The sequence below is a fragment of the Barbus barbus genome (genome assembly GCF_936440315.1).
Source record: "Barbus barbus genome assembly, chromosome: 17".
NCBI classification, from domain to species: domain Eukaryota; kingdom Metazoa; phylum Chordata; class Actinopteri; order Cypriniformes; family Cyprinidae; genus Barbus; species Barbus barbus.
In genome coordinates this window covers 16,622,259-16,643,126 of record NC_136745.1, presented here as the reverse complement: position 1 = coordinate 16,643,126, position 20,868 = coordinate 16,622,259, and the positions used below count along the sequence as shown (strand labels likewise).

At 37.4% G+C, this 20,868-nt stretch overlaps 2 protein-coding genes across 10 annotated transcripts; both read right to left on the bottom strand.

Annotated features, from left to right (window-relative positions):
• Positions 1–1,176: 1,176 nt before the first annotated feature.
• LOC306883359 (ETS-related transcription factor Elf-2-like) lies at positions 1,177–7,541 on the bottom strand. Of its 4 annotated transcripts, none has more exons than XM_079438549.1 (9): positions 7,249–7,541; positions 6,279–6,423; positions 5,972–6,167; positions 4,012–4,104; positions 3,774–3,884; positions 3,476–3,559; positions 3,202–3,394; positions 2,781–3,065; positions 1,177–2,509 (listed from the first exon to the last, which is right to left on the bottom strand). In XM_079438549.1, exons 2-9 carry the CDS (start codon positions 6,351–6,353, stop codon positions 1,966–1,968), a joined length of 1,581 nt encoding a protein of 526 aa, XP_079294675.1. In that variant the 5' UTR covers positions 6,354–6,423; positions 7,249–7,541; the 3' UTR covers positions 1,177–1,965. The 4 variants fall into 4 exon arrangements, with proteins under 4 accessions (XP_079294675.1, XP_079294676.1, XP_079294678.1 ...); XM_079438550.1 differs by having other exon boundaries at positions 3,476–3,556; XM_079438552.1 differs by lacking the exons at positions 5,972–6,167; positions 6,279–6,423; positions 7,249–7,541 and adding an exon at positions 5,113–5,200 and having other exon boundaries at positions 3,476–3,556.
• A 426-nt stretch (positions 7,542–7,967) lies between these two features.
• Positions 7,968–19,760, bottom strand: LOC306883669 (protein MGARP-like). Of its 6 annotated transcripts, none has more exons than XM_079439047.1 (8): positions 19,592–19,725; positions 16,900–17,000; positions 16,701–16,806; positions 15,880–15,897; positions 12,870–13,193; positions 9,962–11,083; positions 9,664–9,715; positions 7,993–9,281 (listed from the first exon to the last, which is right to left on the bottom strand). In XM_079439047.1, exons 1-7 carry the CDS (start codon positions 19,671–19,673, stop codon positions 9,711–9,713), a joined length of 1,758 nt encoding a protein of 585 aa, XP_079295173.1. In that variant the 5' UTR covers positions 19,674–19,725; the 3' UTR covers positions 7,993–9,281; positions 9,664–9,710. The 6 variants fall into 6 exon arrangements, 4 of the variants coding, with proteins under 4 accessions (XP_079295173.1, XP_079295171.1, XP_079295172.1 ...); XM_079439045.1 differs by having other exon boundaries at positions 9,969–11,083; XR_013785371.1 differs by lacking the exon at positions 15,880–15,897 and having other exon boundaries at positions 7,968–9,281; positions 9,969–11,083; positions 16,685–16,806; positions 19,592–19,760.
• Positions 19,761–20,868: the final 1,108 nt, after the last annotated feature.

The window sequence follows — 20,868 nt, the reverse complement described above, 5'->3', positions numbered from 1 at the left end:
TATATTCAATGTCAGCCATGGCAAACTTTTGTAATGTTACATTTAAAAAAATATTTTCACAAGTCCAAACAATAGATGCATATAAGTTACTTACCTGACTCCTAAGGGGAAGTCGTGGCCTAATGGTTAGAGAGTCGGACTTGTAATCCAAAGGTTGCGGGTTTGAGTCTCCGGCCGGCAGGAATTGTAGGTGGGGGTAGTGAATGTCCAGCGCTCTCTCCACCCTCAATACCACGACTGAGGTGCCCTTGAGCAAGGCACCGAACCCCCAACTGCTCCCCGGGCGCTGCAGCATAAAATGGCTGCCCACTGCTCCGGGTGTATGTTCACGGTGTGTGTGTGTTCACTGCTGTGTGTGTGTGTGTACGTTGGATGGGTTAAATGCAGAGCACAAATTCCGAGTATGGGTCACCATACTTGGCTGAATGTCACTTCACTTCACTAAGACATATTTTTTATTATCCATTTTCTTTCATCATTGGGAGAGTTTTGGTGTTGTTGTTACTCAACGACATTCATAGGATCATCTGTAACGGTAAGAAGCATAGGCTGGCAGAGCCGAAGCACAACTCTAATTACCAGAACATTGTTCCTCCGCATGTAACTTGTAGTTTGAGGCTTCAATCGCTAGAGGGCCAAAAGTAAATTACCATGTAAACTACCATACAAAACTTTCATATTTTAAACATTGCAATTATTTCTATATTAACTTAATCAACATTTATTTTGTTAACATATTCTTGCAGCCTTCTAAATCCATCCTTTAATGGTAAAATCTCTTCTGATCCGGATGCAAAGATTGTCATGCTTTAGTCAATCTAGTCTGGTCCGAACCCCTCTGAGCCAATTAGCAAAAATATGGATGGCTTTGTTTAAAGTTACCAACACAGTAAAGCTCTCCAGTAATCCTAGTACATTCCACAGAGACTAATAAAATCCCTGCAGTACAACATCTAATATCAAACTACATCTAGGGAAAGTTTGTGTGCAGAAACGTAGATACTTTGAGGTTTCATAATGGATAGAAATTTAACTGAAATTCACACCATGAAGACAGGTTTCCTACACTCCATGACCTTTTCTGTCATATTTTGTAATAAATGGAGAAAGACCTTTAAGTTCACATAAAGAAAAGTCATTTCTACCCACAAAAAAAAAGACAAAAAAAAAAAAATTGTTTGCATAATTGTATATATTTAAATCTACTTGGATACAATTTTAGGGTAAGAATACAACAAAATATATGCTTCATATATTGAATATTCAATATACTGTATCAGACATTCCCTTTTTTTGTACATGTGAAAAAAAAAATATCTGCAAAATACAAAGCAGTGAATGCATGATACTGAAAACATACAGTGATAAATGCACAGAAATAAAATTTAAAAAGTCTGAAATGACACACATACAAAAAAAAACCTTTGAATGTCCTTCAAAAAACAGTTTCCTTTGAACTGTAAAAAAAAAACTTTTTGGTACAAAATATATAAAAAAACCTCATATTTACACAAAAAGCACAATGTTACTTTTAGTAATGATTAAGGAGGAAAAAGCTGACCTAAGTTTGTTTTATCATTAACTACCGCAATTGTATGTCTATGCACAGATTATTTTATGCTCCAAATTACCAGGTGATCAAAATCTTGGCTTCTCTTCACCCACATGACTTCCTCTCAGTCTTTAGCACCAAATGAGGTTCGTTCCTACAGCATCACAGCACAGATGGTATGCTATAAAGCGTGATTTGAACAGATAAATTTAAGAAAGAAAAGTATAACCCAGGCTCAGGCTACACATGGTGGTTATAGTGTTGGACGTGAGCAAGCGTCTGAACTGTAGTGCTGGTTTCATACGTTTCACATAAGAGACAGCCACTTTTCACATCACTTGTTTTATTTGCATCTTTGTCACAAGCATTGATGTCGGTTCCTGTGAGTGAATGCAGTGATATTTGATGTTTGCTCAGCTCTGTGTGGTTGTGGGGTTCGTCTGTGTGCTCGGTGTGTTCTCCACAGCCATGTTAGCTGTCTGATCCACGGAAACCTCAGGAGTTTCAACCTTAATAATAGTCACATCCTGTAAAGACATCGCTGGCTGTGTGTTCGGCACCACAGTCCCTCCCGGCTGCGAAGTAACCACAGTTACAGGAGCTGTGGAGGTGGTTGTGGAGATGTTAGAGGGGACGGCGAGCTTCAGGACTTGGGCGTTGCTGGTAGGAACGGTGACAGGGGAGAATGTGCTCAGAGTGATGGGAGTGCCAGGTTTGCCAGGCATGGTGGGAATGGTGATGAGCTGCAAGGTGATTCTCTCCCCGCTTTGGCCCCGAGCAGGCACTAGCGTTGGCACGGCCTGAAGAACCACTTTGCCTGCACTGTTACCCCCAGCGACTGAGTTGGGCGCATGAAAGATCGGCGAGCGGACAGTGGGAGAGTTGACAGTTACTGTGGAGATTTTCTGACCCTGTGTTGTCATGAGTACAGGAACCTGCATGGCAAACCTCACTGTCCTGGAAACAACAAAAAAAGCATTGTGATAGGTGCGATTTTAAGAGGTAAAATTTTAACCACAATAGGGCCATATGAGATACATTTTTCTCCCCAAATTCTGTTTTATTTCTTTCCAAATAGTGTGTTTTTGTTTTATTTATATATGAAAAAATTATATCTATATATATATATATATATATATATATATATATATATAATTTTTTTTTGTATGTATTTAGAGATTTTTTTTGGATTCCATTTAATGTTTTTTTTTTTTAATAGAATACATACCCAGGGGCTGTCGCTATGTCTGGCGACTGTTGCAAAGTCATAAAGGTATCTTGTCCTGAGGTTAGATTGATGATTTTAGGTACAGCGGTAGAGGGAGAGACTGTAGTCCCTTTGCCTTTTAAATTGCTACGATTGGATGCAGCTGGGCTTTCTCTTTTTCCTTCATCAATGCTGTCGTCCATATTGTCATCATCTATGAAAACAATGTCTTTGGGCATCTCCTTAAACTGATACACAAGTCTTTGGCCTTCCACTTTTGATAAAATGCCCCGCTGATAGTAATACCTACAAAAAAAAAAAAAAAAAAAAAAGGAGGAAAAAAAGATCAATCAAGACTGCTAGCACATTTTCTAGTGTCCAAAAAACAAACAAACAAACAAACAACAAACAAAAAAAAATAAAACAAATGACAAATCCTTACCTGAGTGCTCTCCCCATTGTTTCATAGTTCATGTCAGGTTTATTCTTATGTCTGCCCCATAATTTAGACACCGCTTTGGAGTCCACAAGCTTGAATATACCCTTCTCTTTCTGAGTCCACTTAATGTACTTTGGACAGGTTTCCTTGTCCTGCAGAAGGTCCAATAGGAACTCCCACAGGTAAGTAGTTGAGCCTGTAAGAGTTAGACTTAGAAGTTGTGGCACCGGGAAAAAACAAAAATCTCTTGCACAACTAAACAAACAGAAACGCTCACCCTTGCTGTCTTTTGATTTCCTCTTATAGACCATATCCAGAGAACCATCACAGAAACTCCGTGGAGTTCTGGGTTTTCGTCCTGCTGGGGAAGATCACAGTAAACAAATGAATCTCTTCCAAAAAATTACACAGTTTTGAACAATGATAAGTTGACTTCTGCACTTAGGTAATGTAATTAAGGAATTGAGCTGAAAGCACACTTAAGTAAATGCAATGTACTATAATATGAAGCAATAATTATGCATTCATTTTCAACCATATCTGTAGTTCATTGTATTGGGTAAAGCGTGGTTCACCTCTCTTTTTCTTCTTCAGTAAATCGGTCTCCTGCAGGACAACAATATCCTTGGCAACGGGTCCCATATCCTCTGTTCTCACCTCAACCTCCACCTCAGAAAAAAGCTCCTCTGCAGTGATTGAGATCTATTGTTATTTTTACACCTCACACAACTGTGATATACTGAGTAAGTAGTAGTAATTTGTTAGGTTAGCCTGTTTTACAGCATGCAGAGCATGTGAAGATGTAAATCTCACCTGTGCTGCGATCACCCTGCATGCTGGCTGGTGAATCCATGTGCAGCAGAGCTTCAGCTGCTTCAATAGTTTTATCATGCACAGAGACCTCCACTAAGAGAGAGAGAGGAAAATGTTTTTTTTTCTTGCACAATAAAAACAAGCAAACAAACTGCATACATACAATCATTTAAATACTCTGTACTAAAACAAAAATCCTTGGGCTATCTGTGTATTAAGACTATAATGTGCAAACAGATGTTACAGGACCAAATAATGATTCAAGATCAAAATTGAGCTTGCTTTTGATTAAAAGCATTCCGTGTTCCAGTACATAAAGTAATACATTGGCGGTAAAGGAAAAATATATTTATATTTCGATGTTCATTGGCTACACGGCAGCTTTCAAAACAATGCTAAGCGCTCATTGGCTAAGCGTCCTGTCACTCAACGACCTATAACGCCTGTAAGTACACTTCCGCCCTATACTTCGAAAACGAAAAACATTTTTAATCTCATTTGTTAAACTGCACCCAGTGCAAGTGTTCGAATAATTATCCGCATCAAGGACAATAAATCGAAACCAAACCTTTTTTATAAAACCAAACGTTTCTAACGTTTTCTGCATCAATCTCGACTAAGTCACATAAAATCAAAAGCTACGTTAACCAAGTCAGATTTCTTGCAAGTCGCTTTTAACAAAGCAAACCCGCACCCGTTATCCTTCAAAATATACCGCAACAAATTTGTTAATTGTCGTCTTGGTTAATTTAGAAAAGACATCAGTAAAGAGCAGAACCGTTAGCTGATTTAAACAAAGTCAACAAGAATTAAACAGCCGCTACAAAACATTTTAACCCTCACTCTCATCCGCAAAACCCTGTTAAACCCTAAACCCTGTTATAAACACTTTATAAGACAACGTGGCTAAGACGCAAAAAGAAAACAAACACACTTCCTGGTTCCGATATTCAGCATCAATCCGCTAAGAATAAATCATAACTCCAACTGACTGTAAACGAACAATTTTAAATATACACAACATCAAAGGCACACATTACTCTACTAACACAGAATAAAAGTGTCGCTAAAACAAAAGAGCAAGAAATGACTTAGTATTACTTAAACTTGGCGCACTGGTAAACGACAGCTGCTCTTCACTTCCTGGTTGTCAAAAGCTTTTTAGCATCCTTCACTTCAACAGAAGCCCAGAGCTCATTACCTCAAATCACGTGACACACTTATGTGATGAGTGATGTATTTTTTATTGTTTACAGTCTTTGCTGAGTAAATCTGGTGTTTAGATACATTGTGAAACTGAGTAGTCATACCAGCTGCTTGCTGTATAAAAACGATCAACTATCTCTAATATTATACAAATAATTACCAATATCTCTCAGTCTTAGGTTATACAGACGACAATGCAACTATATATAGGCTATATATGCTGCCTTTCTGCATTTTTAAAAGGTAAATGCAATTCTGAGCAGTCAATATTGTATTTTGCATGTTTGAGCACAGAGAACAAACAAAAATAATACAAAACCATCGATTGCATCCAGATTCAGGTTTGCATAACTTATTAACCCTTTTCCAAGTGTTTAAAGAGTACTAATCCTACACAAATCATACTGTTTTTTTTTCTAATGTGTATCTTTTATAACTTCCACAAAAACGCCACAAGATGTCCCTCTTTAGCTGTTCCTGCTGTTAAAAGAAAATTAAGCCCTCTAAAAAAATATTTGGAAAAGAATCTAATATCACCATCATGTTTAGTGGTAAACATGAAAATTCAAACATGTCAATGCAGTCATGTTTTTCTGGGTTTTCAGAATTAGATCCATTGTTTAGTTACACAAACAAAAAAACAAGTGCTACAACTTGACTACCTCACTGATTGCTCTTTCAAGCAAACGCATAATACAACATTTTCCTTGCATAGAAACACAGCCCTCTAACAATTGAGAGAATTACTGCTTACCTGCTGCTATCTCCTGCAACTCAGTCTCCACAACTTGTTCCTCAGCCACATCCTGCACCAGGTAGGTATTCTGATCATCATAGACTAGCACCTGAGCAGCATAACACTGCTCCACATCAGCGCTATTCACCTGCTCCACTATTACTGCAGGGCAGTCCTTCTCTCCATCAGCCTCCACCCCATCAGGACAAACCTCCTGGGAAAAAAACAAACACTTTGAGTTGCCTTAAAATGTTTTTAATGTAGATTTTAATGAAGTTGCAATTCTAATACGAGAGGGTGTATTTTGTACAAGTGCGGACTTCACCTGCTGAGCTTCCTCATCTCCAGTGACATACTCCAATATATTCCCTCCACCATCTACAATCACCACAGAGGTCATGACTCATTCCTCTGTGTCAGAACTGCACTTATCCACTGCGCCCCTGCTGATGACCTTGAGTGACGTCAGCCTGAGAAATAAAAACAGCCATTGGTAAATGCAGTGTGGTACACATTGTGAATTGTGTGTAAAACTTTACTCTTAAAAACATACTGTTCAGACAAATCATTGTAAATTAAAATATTTTATTTAGAATTAAAATGTCCCAAAGGCATTTGTACTAAATCTTGTGACTACTTAGGCCAAGTGGGTTCTGATATCATGTGATGTCTTTTCAGTTGGCATGGAAATAATCTAAAATGAATAAAGATCACAAGCAGAGCTTCAGGCAAACAAATGTGCACACGCACGCAGAAACAAAACAAGAAAACGGAAGAGGCCTGTATCCTGTTGGCAAGAGTGATCTCAGTCCAATCATATTCACTGTTTCTGTGGGTTTTTTTTAAACCCTAAGGGTTAAGGGTACCCATTTCATGCTCCATTTTTGCTTTTAATTTCCTCTAGTCTACTGTGTTGCCCTTTATCACGGTTTTCCATCAAACATACAAAATGTAAACACTGATACTAGACTCAACTGATAGACTAGGGATGTGTTATATTATAACTGACATACAAATAGCGCCTCTATTCTCCTGCAATAACATATTGTTTCAACAGATTATTTTAACAAGGAGTGTCCAAATTTGAATTAATAACAGTGAAGAGAAAACAAAAAAGAAACAAATGATGAAATTTTACAAAAACCCCCCACGAATCATTAAATCGGTAAACAAACGCTTAAAGTGCAACTTAAACAGCCGCGCTAAAAACAAACCGCCTACTTTCTAATTATGGCTAAATGGATTAATTTTAACCTCTTATGCATGCATACATAGAAAAATATGATATTTCTCACCGTTTGTGGTGATTTCTTGTCGTTTGGTGCACCTCAAAACAGTCGAGAGCACTCTGTCATAAGGTTAGCATGCTAACCATGCTAATGAAAGGCTGATGCTAAAGCTGGTCAACTTGCGCGAACTGCTCGCTAATAAAGAGCACGCATGCAGGCGATAGACATATGTCTATTTGGTCAATGTAAAATATAAAAAGATATGAGTTTTGACAGGCTGCGTTGGTGTAGTAGGTAATGTTTTGAGCAGCTGGTTCTCGGGCCTCCAGTTGCTGGATCTGACTGACGAACTGCGCAGTAACCGTAACTGACGTCACATACACCCTTGTCAGGTGCGTGCGCGCTAAAATGTCATCGAGCTCAATTTAAAAACACAATAAAAAAATAATAGGATAGAGATCATGATATAAATAACCTATTTATAATACTATCACAAGAAATAATATCATAATAATATGTTTAAATTAGCAAATGTTTCTGGGGAAGTTGCTAGGCAGATATAATATAATGTAGACAATGTAGTACATCACCTCACTATATTTCAAATATACAATAATATAATTTAAATAGCAATCTGTAGTCATACCCTCAGACAAATCTCTATTACAGTCCTGAAAATGCTTCACCTGAAATCACCAAAAGGTCATTCCCAAATCTAATATTGCTGCTTATTAACAGAGAAATCTGCTCTGAAGCGCCTGATAATGAAACAATCACACATAAATGTGTTTTAACTCTTTATTTTTCTTTGACATACATTCACAGTTAAAAAAAAAACCTAGTTAGGGCCTACAGTGAAAGAGAAGCCTCATAAGAGCACATGATCGTGTATTACATCCCTAACCCTTAAAACAACAACAGAAAAGAACCCATGAAAACACCATTTATACTGAACCACACTTCCCATTATTCCCTCACATTCACATTATGTAGTTGTAATCTTACTTATAAGGTCCCTTTTGAAATATGAAGGACATAAGAGACAAAATTGTTAGGTCTGTTGTAGGTAGTTTGTTTTTTCATTTTGTTATTATTATTATTATTATTATCATCTGACCTTAATTTCCCTTGTGTATCCACATAGTATGTCAGTCTACCAGTCTAAAATCTCGAATCATAAGAGCATCAAAACTGTAGTATCAATGAGAGAGTAACTGTGGCGTAACAGGTTTGGGGACCTTGTTTTTGCCACATCAAACAAATGAATGTATGTATTTGCCAAACAACATGTTTTATAATCACAAGAAAAGAGAGAACAGGAAAACAAAGGCAAAAGATGAAGCAGTTGGGGTTTTCCTTTTGGATAACATTGCAGTGACTCACTTTAGAAATGAATACCGGAATGTGACTTGTAACATGGCTTATTGTTGTATTGACTATATTGGTAAAGGTTTGTCAGTTGCTTTTTGACCTAGTCATGTCACATTGGTAATGCCAGCTGGTTACTATAATACTGGTAACTGGAAAAAAGATAACACTGTCTTTTCAAGCTGAGGTAGAGAGGCACAAAAAAATAAATAGTGTTAATTCATAAATAATGCAAATGAAAAATAGATTGAAGACAGAGGAGAACCAGAAAACTGATGGCCATACGGCAGGTATGACAGTGTTTGTGGCAAATTTGTAGCCCTGCTGGTTATAACTATTGACATGCCAATTCCAAAACATGTCCTATAATTTGATGTTTGAGGTAGGGTTCATAGTATAGGCTCCAATGTGCAGCTGAGTCAAAAAGAGTGGAGTTCCATTTAAAAAGGCTATAAATAAAGGTCACAGCTTTTTGTGCATATTATAATTGTAAAGAAACTTTTGTCTTGACATCAGAGTGGAGTGAATGTTCACATGTAGTAACCACTCTCCAGTGGAGAGTATGTCAGTAGAAATAGAGTATTATTTTGAGCTGAGTCGAAAGGAAACGGCATTCTGGGCCCAGTGTAAGGATTACTGAAATCCAGCGGGTCAAGGAAATGGGGAAGGCACATCACTAATTGTTTATCAGAGCACGGGCTTACTATCCCAGGACATTTGACTGCTTCCAACTGAGAAAATACAAAACAAGAATAAAAAAATTATCATGTCAATATACATTACCTTTTAAAGGTTTGGATCGGTAAGATTTGTTAATGTTTCTTAAAATAGTCTATTGTGTTCAATAAAGGCTGCATTTATTTGATCAAGAATAAAGTGAAAATATTACTATTGTGAACTATTATTATAGTTTAAAATAACTAGTTTCTATTTTAATACATTTTAAAATTCAAGTATTACAGTATATAATAGACTATAATAGAGATGTTTAGAAACATTACATTTGATAAAAAATATCACATTTCAATTATTATTATTAGAAAGTATATTATTTATTATATTATTCAAACACAAACAAACATAGAAAACATGATTTTCATAATATAATGTTACCTTTTTTTAGTTGGTCCTAATACATCTGCACTTTAAGCATACGGTGCTTACCCTAGGAACAATATTAAAAAGTAACATTTAGATAATAAAACAAAAGTATATATCACAAAGTATATCAAGAACGTACATCAGAATACACACGTCTTTGTCTTAATACATCGTACCATCTTCTCGCTAATTCACTATTCAACTAATTTCAAGTAATTGTCAAATTACGATTCTGTTAATCCACATTTTTTGCTCCCATCATTACTTACTTTACTAGTTAACCCAGCAATGCATTGTTAAACCAGATTACCTGTTACCTGTCTCGATGGCTCTTCACCATCCTCAGGGGCTGGGAGGATCTTGCCAGTCACGGGTGACACACCGAGCACCATTGGCTTCTTTTCTGTTTTGGGTGCTCCCTCCAAGACAACCACTATGTAGTCTCGTTTGGGCTCTTCCGAAGGTGCACTTGATGTTTCAGGTGGAGCAACTTCCTCAGTGACCACTGTGCTTGCAACATCTGATTCAACAACACTTTCTGTAACTTCCACAACTGGACTTGCTGCTTGTTCCTTGACTATACTTACTGGAGCCTCCGCAACTGCACTTTTTGCAATCACCTCTTCTGCCTTCACTTCCTCAACCACTGGAATAACCTCTTCTGCTACTTCTGCAGGTGTTTCCTCAAGTTCTTTAGTTGCTACAACAGGCATCTCTTCAATCACTGGGCCAACTGATACCTCCTCTGCTTCAGGGGCAACAGGCATCTCTTCAATCACTGGGCCAACTGATACCTCCTCTGCTTCAGGGGCAACAGGCATCTCTTCAATCACTGGGCCAACTGATACCTCCTCTGCTTCTGGTGCAACAGGTGTCTCTTCTGTCACTGGGGCAACTAATACTTCCTTTTCTATCACAGGGATATCAGCTGGTTCTTCTGAGGGTACTGGAGAATCAACTGGTGCGTCCTCTACAACTGGAGTCGCTTCTACCACTGCTGCAACAGCTGGTTCTTCTACAACTAGGGAAACTGGTGCTGCTTCAAGCACTGGAGCAGCAAATACTTCTGGTGCTGGTGAATCAACTGGTGTCTCCTCTGCTACTGGAGGCTCTTCTACAACAGGAGAAACTGGTATCTCTTCTGTCACTGGAGGAATGGACAATTGCTCTGCTACAGGAGGCACTTCTATTACAGCGGCATCTGTTGCCTCTGCTACCAGAGAAGCTGGTTCCTCTTCCATCACTGGAGCAACAGGTGCCACCTCTGTTACTGGTACATTTTCCAAATGATCTGTTGTAGGAACCTCAGTGGGCTTCTCTGGTAGAGCTTCAACTGGCACATCTTCCACGAATACAGACTCCACAGGAACAACCTCAATCACAGAGGCAGCAGCCAGCTCTACTGTTTCTGCTGCTGCTGTGCTAACCAACCCTAAAAGACATAATCAAGCCACCCAATAATCACACACACAAAAAAATACATTAGATGTTTGAGGTAATAAATTACTTATTTAAAGGTTTTATAACTTTAAAATAATTTTCAGTTCAAATTGTTAATAAATAGTTATTTCTCGGTGTGTGTGTGATTGTAGTTTAAAACAGAAGATTAATCTAGACAGACAAAATGGGAAAGATAGAAATGAGACTACTAAAAGTAGAGTGCAGAGGTTCATCCCCACCACATTAGTGATAGTTATAACAACAACGAAAACAGCTTAAGTAGCTTAAGTAAAGTTTAGTGCATTCAGGTATGATGTATGGTGTGTATCTCTGCATTTCACAGAATGTAAGAGACTTTCAGTATGTATCATCATGCATGATCACAGCATGAAGCTCCATTTAGGGGTTTCCCATCATTCAGAACATACATTAAGAGGCTTTACTGCCAAATATCACTTAGAAAGGGACACACCGCAATTATAACTACCACAAAAGTTAAGCGATAAAACAACTTCCTTTGTAGAGATGATATCGTAGGTTATAATGTACAACATCAATGACCTTTACACTAAATTCAGCATTTTAAAACATTACTTTTAAAACAGAGGATGAACTTGTCAGTGTTTACGATGTTATATTTCAGTTTGTAAAAGCAGAATGTTTTCAGAAAAAAATTAAACACAGAATATTTTTTGATATTTATCAATTTCATTTTATTAATTGGCGTTGAATCCCTTATCCATTTTTATTACACGATTGCGATTTCCAGATAAATGAGCAGTTTCATTAATCACACACACATGACCTTCTTGGTAAGTTACGGAGTTCCTTGTCAGTTCAGTCATACAGAGGAATATAAAGGGAAAACTAATACAGAAACACATCTGGCCTAGTTGCTAGGGAGCAAAACACTCTCAGTTTTCACAATTTTAACTGGCGTGTACCAACTAAGTGATATCTGGCAGAGAAGCATGTTTTTGACTGAACTGTTATTACAAAACAAAAAAAATAACTACATACAGCAGTACATTTGTTTTTGGTGTCTTTTTGCTGTAAAGATAAGGCAAGAAAAGGGTTAAAAATGACAGAAGGCTGGCTCAGATTTGTGAGAAGATTGAGATTAAATCTAAGCGTAAGAAATAAGGATAACAGGAATAGATGGTCTTAAGTGTGTCCATTGGAATGTTTGGTCACATGTAACAAATAGCAGCAATTTTGGATTCTCACAGTGGTTTCTACATCAATACTTGAAAAAAATAATAATTTATAATTTTGTTCAGGTTATAATTTATATAATTGTCTAATATTTCCAGCAAAATCCAGGAATAGAATAAAAATATACACAATAAGATGTGTGCTATATAGTGGGCTGACATTATTGCAACTCGAGCATCAAATTCTGTTGTATAACTCATTGATGCAAAAAGAAGAGGTACAGTATGATAAAGACTATACAGTTAATCACATACACTGTCATTTAGTCCATGTGTCTCTGAGCACCTTAAAACTTCAGTTTATGACTAAAGAATCTACTTGCAAGGGAAGAAAAATGAGGAAGACCTGCAGGATTGGAGGAATAAAATCTCTCTTTTTTGTTCAAGTACCATGTTTTGTTCTTTTCTGGATAAAGTGAAACAGTGACCATTTTGCTGTATAGGACATCTGAGTCTTCCGTATCCTGTGTGTGTGTGGGTGAGTGTTTGAGTACCCATGAGCCATTTAGGACTCTGTACTAGTAGCCTCTGCTACTGCCTCCTCTTGGGGGGCTGGTGGCGTACCGTTGCTCTCTGGCGCCGGCTCTTCAGCTTGGATAACAGGAGTTACGACAGCCTCTGCTGCTGCTTCTACTTCCTCTGCTACCTTCTGCACTTCTTCTGCCACCGCTACCACCTCCTCTGCTGTTTCATGAACAACCCCTGCCACCTCAGCAACCACCTCTGCAGTCTCTGCAACCTTTTCCACAACGGTCTCTAGAGTTCCCGTCTTCCCTCCGGTGGCTTCGGCTGTTTCCAGCAAGCTCCCAGGTGCCTCAGCAGGAACATCTTCCTCGGCTACGCTCTCTACAGTTTCTGCCACCTCTCCTTCCTCTGCAGTAGCTTCTTCTAAACAGACAACAGAGAAGAAAGAAAAATTAGGCATAAAGCTATGTTTTCATTTTTAGCACACTCATACTCTCACATTGAAATGACTGGGTTGAAATTATATGAAATTATATTTTGCCTAAAGAAAATGAAACCTATTTTAAGACTAAGATTATTTTATAAGATTATAAAATAAGACAAGCATATTTTTTTGAAAAGCATATTTTGCAATCAAAATCAAAGAACAAAAAAACAAATCAGTACACTGCAGTAATTCAAATCATCCTGTCATAAATTAACTCAATTTAGATCAATCAATACTACCATGACGTTTTTACAAATTGGAGAATTAGAGTTTTTTTTTTTATCATCATCATTTATTATTATTTATAAAATAAAAAAGTATTACCATATATTACAATTTTCTTATTTACATTTTAAAATCTTTACATTTTACAATTACATTTTCAAATTAATTAGTAATTTCAATTAGTGCAATTAAATTTAAACAGATTTCACAGATTTTTAATTTATAAATAAAGAGAAATAATATTATAGATCTTGCAAAATATAACTTTTTATTCAGGAGTGAAATGATACCTGAACATTTATTGACAGTTTTTGTAAGGTGGTACTATAATCACCACCTATATACCACTATAATAACACTTTATACACCACTATAATATTAATAAATTAATATTTTGAGAACTGTACTAACTGCAACAAATTACCTAAGGAAATATATAATAATATCATAAACTATATAATGATTTTTAGTAATATAAATTAACAATTATTTTTATTATATAAATAATAATGATAATTTAATTATTTAGTTTAAGTATAATATATTATGGTAGTTAATTTAATTAAATTTATGCTAGTTACCTACGAACAACAGTGTGGATAAGAACATCCATATACACAGCAAAACTTTTACATTTGCCGCCATGTCTTTCAAATGTCTCTCACACAGCATCCATCTTATCAAATCTCCTGGAACCCCTAATAAATGGCTAAACGGGGAATATAAATCTAGCTTTGTCAAAATCACACACAACCCAGTCACTGCAGGCAGCATGCAAAACCCAAGAATGAGGAGGGAAGGTGAAAAGAGAAATTGAACAGAAACAACAGGAAGAAGGGGGCTGGGAGGACAGGTGAGGAGAGGGAATACAAAGATGGTTGAGCCTTACCATCTGTTCAAAGTTAGCAGTACCAGCAACGCTGTGAATTCCAGCAACACAGAATAACAACCAAAGGAGCTTTGTTGTGCGTGTTTAATTAGTTAACTCACAGAGGGAAGCAGTCTTTCAATTTATACTGTATTACACCACAATTAACATTTTAAATAAGAGTTTAAAAATCAGTGGAATGAAAAATATCAGTTCAATGGAAAAAGCAGGACTCATAACGACATTAGCTCAGAAGAGAATCTTCCAAAAAGTTCTGAATGAAGACTATAGGTGACCAGCCCAGACTGTCCGAATTAGTTTACTCTGGAAAGAGTCAGAACAAAGAGACAGTTAGGAAAGTTAGGAAAGAGATTAGGTGAAGCTTTGAGTTTGTTGTTTAATATTCTGTTTTGGCATTTGAAAAACCACAGTATAAAACTGTTTATATAGGCAGGCAAGTCTTTCTGGACTAGACTGCAGTTATTAAAAGAGGATCACAGGTAAGTAAGTTGGGGAAAAGGGTTGTGAGAGAGAATGGGAGTGCACAGGGGTGCAGACGGATCATATACACAATTTATTCAAGAGGAAAGTGACAAAGAGAAAGCCACCCAGTTCTGATTAACAGGCTTTCTGACAAATAGGATCAGGGGATCAGGTGGGTTAGAAAGGTAACATGAGAACAACTCTTTAATCCAATCATACATCTACATTTATGCATTTGCCAGACACCTTTATCCAAAGTGATTGCATTCAAGGTATCCACTTTATCAGATCATACTTTCCCCAGGAATTGAACCCATGACCTTGGCATGGTAAATAATTTGTAAGTCGCTTTGGATAAAAGCATCTGCTAAATGACTAAATGTAAATGTAAATACCACACTCTACAGGAAGGATGTAGCTCAAACAACACCAAGACAAAAATGCTATAAAAATGCATTGTTTCATCAAAATCAGTCTTGTTTAGCTCACTTTTTGGCTTCAGTCTGTGGAAGATCTAGGCTCTTTGGCATTGCAGTTTAGCCGTATTCTACCGATACCTGCCCACTGTAGTGTCATTACAGGATATTGGCAAAACTTAAGTTGATCCTACTTGGCATATAGCAAATATTAATCAGAACAGGTCATAACCTAAGTGCCAAGAATATAATCTTTGTTCATTTTTTTTGCAGGTATCAGGATCGACTAAATGGGAGGAGAGTCAGGAGACTGAAAAGTAGGGGGCATCATTATATAGTTAACCTTTGATCTAGAGAAACCAAGGTTATTATACTTCTCCAGTAATAACTCCCAAAATACTTGTTTTGGAGCAGTTCATACCATGCAAGTTAAAGCACAAGTTAGCTTTAGCAAAATTCACTAAATTGATCCCATTGGTTTTGAGGCAAACAGATGTGTCACAGACAGAACTGACAGATTTAAGACAGATTTAAAAGACAGAACAGTAATTTGTTCACTTCATTTTCATAAGGTTATTTATGGTATATCATGGAGAGATTATGACTTAAAAAGATCACACATGAACTCACCATTGCCATTCTCCCCACCTAAAAAACAACAACAACAACAAAAGTTAAATGATGGCACATTGTAATCTGAAATGTCAATGAACCCTGAAGCTGCTGTATAAAACTTTCTGTCAGCAGTCACTCACTCATTTCAGACCTCATTTCAACAGATATCTCCTTATTTATAACACTTGAATGAGAGAGCTTTTTAATGCAGCTGAAATTTATACAAGGCAGTTTAATAATGTTTCAGATGCAGGAGTGTTAGACATGCTTGGATTTGATACAGTTATTAAATGTGGTGGAGGTGGATTTGGCAGGACTGTGAACTAAGAGGGCAAATTTCAGCTGTCTAACATTACTGTAGTGACCACCACAAGATAAATGTGAGTGTGTGCCAAACGTATTCCACATACCCCAACATGTCTTTTGTTGTGGTTGTAATTATAATGTTTTGGAAGGGCAGCAACTGATTATTTGTTGTAATCTACATTAGATGTCATATTTTTGGATACAGACATATTCTAAACTGACAATTTAGATCAGCATTAATGATGCCACTGAGAAAGAAATCTTCAGGGTTGCTAGCAGTGCTGTGTAAATAGCATTGTTTTCATTAAATACGTCCAACAAGATGCTGAAGTTGATCTGTATATGACCTTATGCCAGTATTTTACATCTTGAGAAAGCTATGCTACTCAACTTTCTGTAGCCAGGTAAATGGTTTCTGCTCTTGCACCCTAGTTTTAATAGGCCACAGGAAAATCTCAATCCCAAAAGTGACACCGACTAAATAACAAGAATAAAATCTGATGTTTAACCAGACCATAGGTGAGACTTACTCTTGGGTGGCCACGGTTTGGGTTTCCAGTCAGACTTGGGGCGAGCACTGATTTCAGAAACACGATCAACAAAACGTGCTTGATCTGTTGCAACTGTTCTGTAAGCCTATCGCAGAATTCAATAAAGACCTTAATTAATTCAACAAGTGATCTGACATGAAACTATTTCATCAATGGTTTGAGTTTTAATCAGACTTACATATGCCACGGCACCTGCGAAGGTCCCACTGCAGAGGACGACATAAAAGAGATTCTCACCAGAGCCGCCAGGAACTGACGACATCAGCCTCCGTGGAACTACTGCATAGAGAACAGAGCAGTAAGACAAACGTTTTGAGATGTGTGCACATTATTAGTTGAGGCAACAATGTAAGATATCCTTTCTCCCGCTCTCAGTTTCAGGATTTAATCAACTTAATAGTTTAATAGAATTTTAAAATAAGTTTTATAATAATGTTTTAGTCAAAGTGTCTGACACAGAGATTGACCTTCATGGCAGTCAAACCAGAGCTGCTCTCTGCCCAGTAGGTCACTGCCTGATTGGATTCTGGGCAATGGTTTTAGGGACCTATAAATATGCCTGTCAGCATTCATCTAGATATTTATTGTGGTATTTCCATGACTCAGAAATATGGTGACGATAATCTTAAGTGAACAGCATTTTATACTATGGATGTGAAGTACTAAGTGGACTCAAAATAAAATAGAAAATTCAAGTTTATAACCCTCTATATACAAGAAATATGCATTATTCTATCTGTTTTCTTACTTAGGCTAATTGCTTATATCACCAAATATTTTGTTTTATATTCTATGCTTCAATGATTATCAAAAAAGTCTCCTTAGGGCTGACAGTTCCTTGTCCTAAAAAAAAGTTAGAGGGCAGGGAGCAACTTAAATTTAGAAGGCCATCAGTGCAGTCAAATCAAGCTCATTCTGACACAAACTTTGCAGACTTTTTAAAGAGTCTCTTCAATACTCTCATTAAGATAAACCAGTCACTCGTGCCCAGCTAGAGTAAATAGGTTCTAGACACCTCTGTGTTATTTATACCAGCTAATCTGTTAATCTTTCCCATGAATCAAAAGGTGAAGCAAACAGAAAGCGATACATGCTCAGTTAGACTACTAGGAACCAATGTAACCTTTTCAGTGTCAGATGCTGATGACAGTATCTAGTTTAGGTTTGCAATGGCCGATATAAGTACTAGATTTACAGAATACCATTTAACAACAGCAAATAAGAGATAAATGATAAAACTAAACTCATATTTGACACAATATTTACACAATATTCTTTTAACTGCACAACAAACATCCAAACTTAGATTTTCACATTTAACCAATACAATCAAGCACAGCCCTGTAAGGGCAGACAAATGTCTGTTTATTTAAACAACCAGGGTTTCCCAACAAGGGTCTACTAACCCCCCTAGGGTACATTAAGGAATTGTGGGGGGGGGTTTGAAATGCCAGTGCTAAATTAAATATAATAAGAAAAACCAATGTTTAGAACTCAGAACTACATGCACAAAGCCATAAGTGAACAAAACACTGAACGGAGTTTGTAAAAGCATGAGCTAGCACACAAAAATGCACCCTAATGTATAACTACTTGAATCTAATGAATAAATACAAGTCACAGTTGGAATACATACTAGTCAGAACTGAATAGTTGATCCCCAGAGAAGTCAATGGCAAAAATGTGAAATGTGTTACTAGCAACAAAAGAAAACTTACTAGTCATTATTGAAATAAGTACAAGTATCTAACACATAAGCAATAGTATCTGTTTAATACTAGCATCCACACTGGGAAAAAAAATGTAGCATTTATTCCCAAACTTTTCACTCTGAATTGCTAGTAAATTTGACAAATAATTACAAAGAAACAGCAAGTAACATTGAATTAAATATAAGGTAGAATTTTTAGGTAGACTTTTAAATCATACTCTAATAATCTTTTAGTTTTATGCACAACCTTTTTTTTAAAAAATCAGTAAGTGCAATAATTATTAGTAGCATACCTAATGAAACAATACTGATATCTTTTAAAGGTACAAGTACCCAAAAAATAATATTACTACCTAACGGAATGGATACAAGTAGCTAAAAAATATGTACTAGTAGCATGAGAATAGAGTGAGTTTTAAGGATTAAATGTAAAACAGCTTGCCATACAGCAGTCACTGAGCTCCATAGGTCCGCGCGCCTGCGTCTATATAGCTCGACCACGTGAGCTGTACGTTGAAACATATATGGCCCCTCAGAGCACTGAAGGTCACAAATCAAGCAGTATGCATACTTACACCATGATGCCAAACCTCAAATTTCAACTGATTCCCTATTACGCAATTTCGTGTTTCATAATCTATTTAGTGACGACGGAATGCATTTGACAGAACAAACATTGATCGAGTCACGTTCAAGAGTCCACAACTAAGTTTTCGCAAGGTTCAAAATGCACAGGAATGGGCAGTGTTTTTTTTTTTTCTTCAATAATACATCTCTGCAAAATGATTATTAATGCAGATCTTCAGTGCCCAAGATGGCTACATTTTTGTGTGCTTGGTGCCAGGCTGCGGTTTGAGATGCGTACATTGTGTCCCCTTCAAATGTGTTAGTATATTATAGTAGGAGTGCAACTTCTGTCTGGCACTAAAAACGTGACAGTTATATCGAAAGCCATTTAAAAATGTGGAGGAACAATAGGATCCGATGCTGAGACTGACCTTCATGTCCCCTTAACCCTAAACCACATAGGCTTCCATCTGTATCTATGATACAGTTCGCTCAAGCACATTTTCATCACAATTAAAGCCCAAAACACCCTGGAAATTACATGATTTACAAGAAAAATGAAACTTTATGAGACAGGTACGCTGGTGCTCACCATCTCTATTGAGCTGAGCGCGGTGCAGGGACTGTCGCGCCAGGGGCCCACACCTCTGCCAGGCTGCTCTGCACGCAAACATCGTCCGAAGTGCCACAGGAGGAAAGCAGGGTGCGAGACGAGTCCAATGGAAGCGCAATGAATGACTGTGAAAGTGCGGAGACAGTTGGATGGGAGGAGTGAACATGAGGGGGAGGAGAAAGCGCTTGTCTAAATCCTCCCACTGCTGGGATTCCGTGGCACGCCTCCAACCACATTATTTAATTTAAGCAACTTAAATTGCAAAAATATCTATATTTACTAAAATAGTGTTTTTAGCCACGCTGTGTTTAATTTATGCTAAAGTTCCACACGATGATCCCACTTTACAAAGATGTATCATGGCACCAGCAATAACAGAACATTTCCCTAAAGTTGGTGTATGGTTCCAGGGGCGTCAGACAGGGGGTGATAGTGGAACTGAGTAACAGGGGCCCTTGGTGAGGAGGGCACATAATGATATACTGATTATTATTATGAATATGACTGACGAGGTTTTGTGTTGTGAGGGGCCCACCCCCTTAACTGGTTGAGTGCTACGCCCCTGTAGGTTCTGTTTATTTTTATCCCAATTCTTATGTTCCAGTAACATTCACAGCGGTGTGACAACCTAATCAGAACCTACATAGAACATTTTGTAATAGTTGTTTTCTAGGTTTCATAACTGGACACTAACGTTACCAGAATTTAGCAGAATGTTTTTTGTATAACAAACTGTCTAACTACTGTTAGCTCTAGTTGAATGTTTACTATACTAGTCTGTTTAATAGTATGCCTAAATATACAGTATGTTGAAAAGCTGCAGTGATTAATAAGACAGGACATTCTCCAGAGCTCTGTGGCCAATTAATTAGTATACTATTATGAGATCTTGGTGAAGAGATTTACCATTACACCTGTTGTTTTGTGTCCATGGATGTTTTCCACTGTATGAAGGCAATCTTTTTACTCAAATCTTCAACTTGTTTTTCCTGACGACATTAACCTGACTCTTATGTATGGGAAGTTGTAGCCTAATGGTTAGAGAGTCGGACTCGTAATCCAAAGATTGCGGGTTCGAGTCTCGGGCCAGCAGGGATTGTAGGTGGGGGGAGTGAATGTACAGCGCTCTCTCCACCCTCAATACCACAACTGAAGTGCCCTTGAGCAAGGCACCGAACCCCCAACTGCTCCCCGGGCACCGCAGCATTGGCTGCCCACTGCTCTGGGTGTGTGTGTGTGTTCACTGTGTGTGTGCA